This window comes from Phalaenopsis equestris, unplaced genomic scaffold (genome assembly GCF_001263595.1).
Source record: "Phalaenopsis equestris unplaced genomic scaffold, ASM126359v1 Scaffold000266, whole genome shotgun sequence".
In the NCBI taxonomy this organism is placed as follows: Eukaryota; Viridiplantae; Streptophyta; class Magnoliopsida; order Asparagales; family Orchidaceae; genus Phalaenopsis; species Phalaenopsis equestris.
The window spans coordinates 353673-359504 of NW_018164708.1; the positions used below are offsets into that span (position 1 = coordinate 353673).

Consider the following 5832-nt stretch of genomic DNA (forward strand, 5'->3'; position numbering starts at 1 on the left):
TATATATAAATTGTCATTAAATTTGTCATTAATTGCGATTAATGAACAAATGAATTTTTTTATAGAAAATTTACTTACATATCACCCAACACTTATGTATTTAAATACCTAATAACTAAAATTTGATATTTAGACTTATAACACTTAATTAGGTGTAATGAACCATATTTTATAAAAAAATGTGATTAATATTTTAAATTACATCATTAATAGCCATATTGCTTCTAGAAAAACTTATGAAAAAGATATAAAAAACAATAATATTGAATCAAATGATTTTTATTTGATGTTAAACCGAGGTCCCGACTGGCTTAATTATATAAGATGTTCAACATCCATGATAATGTTAATTGCAAATTTTCTATAAAAAAAATTTCAATAAATATTTTGAAGAAATAAACATATTGAAATTTGTCTATATGTCAATTATTAGGGATTGTATATGCCAAAACTACTAACACGAATCTCGAAGCAACCAGATGGATGAGAATCACGATAGAGCAATCGAAGCGACAGACCGAATGAGCATGGGAACCAGCCGTTTGATGACCGACCGCTCTATTTGCTTGTCAGATCGACATTGTCGAGGGATTTAAATGACGGATCACGCTTATGTTCATAGGCACCCAAAATTCTTTCAAGGGCGCTTGATCACAACTAATCGATCGATTGACCTCGTCTCAACAGAAGCAAACGCAACGCAACCGATCGCTCTGGTCAACCGAACTAAAATGCATCGATCGACTAATGACCGTTGTATTACACTTAAATGACAACACAAATATTGTATTAATTTAGCACATTAACTGCATTAAGAGCAGTTTCCACAACTGTTTCATTCTTTCTGTAATTGTACAAAAATTTTCCATTCGATAAATATGAGGTCCAAAGATTAATAAATGGACTTTCACCTAGACTCCCCAACAGGGTTGTTCTTAAAAATGATCCTATTTATGTGAATAAGAAAGTTTATAGATTAGATATGTAAAAACATAAGAATTACGTGGTATTTATGTAAATACCGCTATTTATCATTATTAGTATTAATTTACCATCGTTATTGATTACACATTATTTGACTTTGCCGTAAGTCTTTTCGGAAAGAAAAATAAAGGAGATGAGAAATATGTTAAAACTTTCTAGGATAATTTTGACGAAAATTCAACTGGTTTTGAGTTGAATTAAGCTCAAATTACACTTAATTTAAGAAGATATTATGATTTTTTAAATTATAATTTTATTTTATTATATAATAATAACCACATATTTTTAAAATCGTTAAAAAGCCTTCTAATCAGTTGATGCGTGCTAGAAAATTCACGGCGGTAGAGTAACGGACTAGCGTTTTCGCGTTGTACGAAGGCTCAGCGCGCACAGATGAAAAAGAAATAAGCAGTGAAGACTCCATAAACTTTTAAGTGGAAAACCTATAAGGGAAAAAATCACAGGTCCTGACCCAGTTGTGGAAAGCCACTATTGATTGATGATTACAAAAATCTCTTGTCCCACAGACGGGAAAGATTAACTATATTTTTTAGATTACAACGTCGGCTGACAGGGTCTGGTTTGTAGTGATCTATGGTGGTTGGTGCTACTCGATGATGGTTGGTAAATGTTGATGACGGTCGGCGGTGGTCGACGACGAGCGGTGATGCTGAGCTGCAGCTTCTCCTCAAGGCCCCAGGCTTTCTCTATTCTTCAACTTCCCCTCATGTGAGAGGTGGAGGTCTATTTATAGTGTTCTGGGTGCAATTAATGCATGAATATCAACCATTTTGATCAGACATTCCAAAGAGTTTCCTTCGATCATGCGACGTTTAATGAACATTTGGGCGCCTTAACGATGTCGGAATTGAGTGACCTTGGGCTCGTTAGATTTGTCTTGTCGAGACGCTCAATTCAAATATAGGCTTGCTAGTGTCGTCATCTGTTTGACCTTCCAAATGTATGTCATATATAAATTGGGTCCCCTCATTTTAAAAGCAGGTTAAACCAGATTTAATTTAATTTAAATGTTGTACCAATAATATAACTATAAAATATTTTTACTAATTCAACATAAAACTTTTTAATTTAGAATACTTAACTCTCAAATATTTCAATATAATTTAAAATTAAAATTTTGGGATATAATATTTTAATTATTTTCTTAATTTTTAATTTAAATCTTTGAATCCCAACCATAAGATAAAAAATAGAATGCTGCAATGAGATAGTGACAGTTACTCTAGTATATTTTAAATATATTTGGGCTCCATCCTACATTATAATTTTTGGGCCGATTCAAATCCATCTAGCCCAAAAATAAAAGTGAAAATGTTGTAAGGTTTGACCTTTATGGCAACTAAAACATAGAGCCGGAAGTCCCATATTAATTAAATTTGGATCTTCTGCGGATGTAAGATTTGGGCCAACTTCAAACAAGCCCACTAAATTAATTATGTTAAATAATTAATCCCAACTCACATGTATTCACCTCGACATACTCCCAATCCATAGGGGCAGCAACTCATGATCTCACCGGTCTAACTAAGAACCCGTTTGGGGCGGCAATTTCCCAACTGTGCGGTATCGAATCGCAGTTTTGTTTGTTTAGATAAATAGTGTTTGAAAAACTTCTAAGAAAACTAATAGTTAAAATTCATAATTTTCCATCAAACCTAATTAGATACGGTGACAGCTTTATAGCTACGATATGACATTTCAAAAAAATAAAAATTGTAGTAGCTATTGCAGGTTTTCAACAACTTATTAATAAGCTGCAGCTGCTACAAACGGACTGTAAAATACATTTTTTAATGCAAATTTTTATGAAACCAATGGGGTTATTAGTGTAAATGTTAAATTTTGGGCATCAGATATGTTATGGTATTACTCATATACCATATATACCATATGGGGAAAGACGCTGGATCGAAGCGGAGCGGAAGAATCTGTCTAAATCGGGAGTTACGTGGGTTGGGGGTGCGGGGGCAAAGCCCCGTGGTACGATAGTCGGGAGTTACGTGGGTTGGGGGTGCGGGGGCAAAACCCCGTGGTACGATGCAGGGGTAATGTTGTAATTACACATTGTGCCTAGGGTTTATTCCTGGGATTATAAGTAGGTCTGTTAGTAACCCCAGGAGGAATCATCTTTTATAATTCTATGGGTATGTAACTTCTATGAAATAGTGAAATCGCCGCTCTGCTCGCGATGACGTAGTCATCTTTGCCGAACCTTGTTAAATCTCTGTGTTCATTCTAGATTTGTGTCGATTACTATTTTTCTTCGTCCTATTTTCTGAACAGGCTACATAAATAAATAAAAATAGTGTGGGAAGTAAGTAAAACTCCCTTTAGCTTATCATTCAACGGTATTGCAGCCCATCTTATTGAAGATCATGCGGCATCTTTATGTTCTCAAAGAATAATGCTCCGTAATTGCAGAGCATTCAGATTTATATCTATCAGTAGTTTAATCCAAGTGTCAGAAATGAATGAGTGGGAAAGACTGTTCTTTCCTCTCTGAGCCAAATGGAGGGGTCTGTTCACTTACTTTATATGGCACCACTGAGAGGCAACCCAAAAGACTTTATATAAAGTCAACAATGAATGAGTGGCTGCTCATCTAACTCCAACCTTCACAACTGATATAATTACATTGCATCAGGACATTTACATACATAACCCCACACAATTCTCATGCATTTACACATCTAACTCCTAAACTTTCACATTAAGATGCACAACACTGAACTCTCTAACATCACCTGAATGAAAAATACTGCAATTACTAACTTTTCATGCATATAATGTAAATACATTAGAGTTATGGGGTATGTATGTAAATTTCATTTTATATTCTTTTGGAATCAATTGTTAAATATTGATATGTGGAATGATGATGTGTTCATCCACTGAAAATATCTGCTTGTGGTGGAGGTTTAATAATTCATCTTCTGAGCTTTTTCCTCTCTATAAAAAGCTGGTTGGAAGTGCTGAACAAACATGAATCCAAGCATAGAAGCAAGATCAGATTTTTATTCCCGGACAGTAAGCATTATATCTTTCCCGGTTAAAAAAATCAAATTTTTATGTTCTTATAAATGACTGAAATCTTACATTTAGAACAGAGGAATGAGTTTGAGGATGAAGACTGGAATCTGCAAGCTTCTTCTTCTTCATCTTCTTCTCCTTGCAATGGTGGAATGCAGTTTGGCTAAAAGAGGATTTTCCATGGCGGATAGTGCAGCTCAAGAGCTCGTGAAAGCGCAGTCGTTTCCACGGCAAAACACGGCGAGTTTCCCTGCCACCGCCGTCGACAACCACCATGTGATACCGAGGACCCAGTTTAACAGCAATAGCCCGCCTGATGCGGATGATGAAGGAACTGGAAGTGGTGAGATTAATGGTTGAGTTATGTGTAATTTCAGCCCTGAAACATACAAATCTTAATTTGTTTTTATGTAATATGGCAGAAGTCCTGTGTAATACTGAAAGTTTTATGTAAATAAAATGTTGTTCACATCTATGCAGAGATATGAGAAACTGTCCAGCATGTTATGTTTGCTGCTTGTATAGTGTTTGATTTTCTGCTGCTTGTTTGATTTTTGGGATAAAATTGTAAATTATGAATGTTTTACTTGTAAATAGAAGTTTGTTTAGAATTGAAATGTGAAAATTGATGTTTTTATTGGGCAATTTTAGCCTCATGGTGTATAGAATTGTTAAAACTGTCCTACAAATTAAATCAACACTTTTTACACTTTTCTCCATCATTTTTCATATGCTTTTATTGAGATTGAAACTATGTTGTTATTTGTTTATCTAGTTAAATAGAATTGATCAAATCCAGTAAATCCAATAAATCTATGAGAATGAGATGGACCTTGCAAGCGAATGCGGCATAAATTCTTTATTTGCATCTCAATCAGGTTTATTAAATCCAAATTTTCATTAGAAAAGAGACGAAACATGAGAAAAAGAGAAAAAAAATTGATTTATCAGAGGGCTAGATTTAACTTTAATATTTTGGTGTTTGGCTGGATTGAAATTAAGGACCGGTTTGAGGTATCTTATTTGGTGCGGTGCATTTTGAAAACACACCCAGACCCTTTTGGGTAAATTGTGTTTTGTCAACTTTTTCAAAAAGCAGAGTATTCAAACCGCAGAAATCAACATTTTCACACCGTTCCTGACTAGATGCTGTGAAAGCTGTCTAGTTGTTGTAGTAGCCACCGTGGATTTTTGAACAATAGCTTATTAATAAGTTGTACCTGCCCCAAACAGACCCTAAATTTTTGACCAAATTCTATTAAAATTATGCTCAGCTTATTAATAAGTTGTACCTGCCCCAAACAGACTATAAATCTTTGATCAAATTCTATTAAAATTATGCGCCAAACACACCCTAACTCTTGCATTATTGTGCAGTGTTTTTTTAGTGTAGTTATTTAATGCGTTTAATTTAGTCCCTTGATTTTCTTAAATTTGATTTAAATACCCTCTTTAGGATTATTTAGGATCATATTGAAAAATTAATATATTACTTTTAATCACACTTGAGAAATAAGAGGTTAAATTATAAATACTAAGATTAAAAGTCACCCCATTATTAATTTATTGATCATGCAACCTTTTTGTCATTTCATGTTCATGAACAAGTGGACAATTGTTAGGTGGAAACAATTTTAATAAGAGGTTAAATTATAAATACTAAGATTAAAAGTGACCCCATTATTAATTTATTGATCATGTAGCCTTTTTGTCATTTCATGTTCATGAGCAAGTGGACAATTGTTAGGTGGAAACAATTTTGGGTAGACATGGGCTAATTGCTCACCTTTAAATTTA

At 34.0% G+C, this 5832-nt stretch overlaps 1 protein-coding gene across 1 annotated transcript; it reads left to right on the forward strand.

Moving 5' to 3' along the window:
• The first annotated feature begins 3956 nt into the window (after nt 1-3956).
• LOC110024677 lies at nt 3957-4518 on the forward strand. The gene is made up of 2 exons (XM_020724786.1): nt 3957-4032; nt 4108-4518. Exons 1-2 carry the CDS (start codon nt 3988-3990, stop codon nt 4393-4395), a joined length of 333 nt encoding a protein of 110 aa, XP_020580445.1. The 5' UTR covers nt 3957-3987; the 3' UTR covers nt 4396-4518.
• Nucleotides 4519-5832: the final 1314 nt, after the last annotated feature.

Coding starts and splice junctions, on each gene's coding strand:
- LOC110024677 (XM_020724786.1), top strand. CDS start 3,988: ATGAATCCAAGCATAGAAGCAAGATCAGATTTTTATTCCCGGACA. Junction 4,033..4,107: donor CAGATTTTTATTCCCGGACA/GTAAGCATTATA, acceptor TCTTACATTTAG/AACAGAGGAATGAGTTTGAG.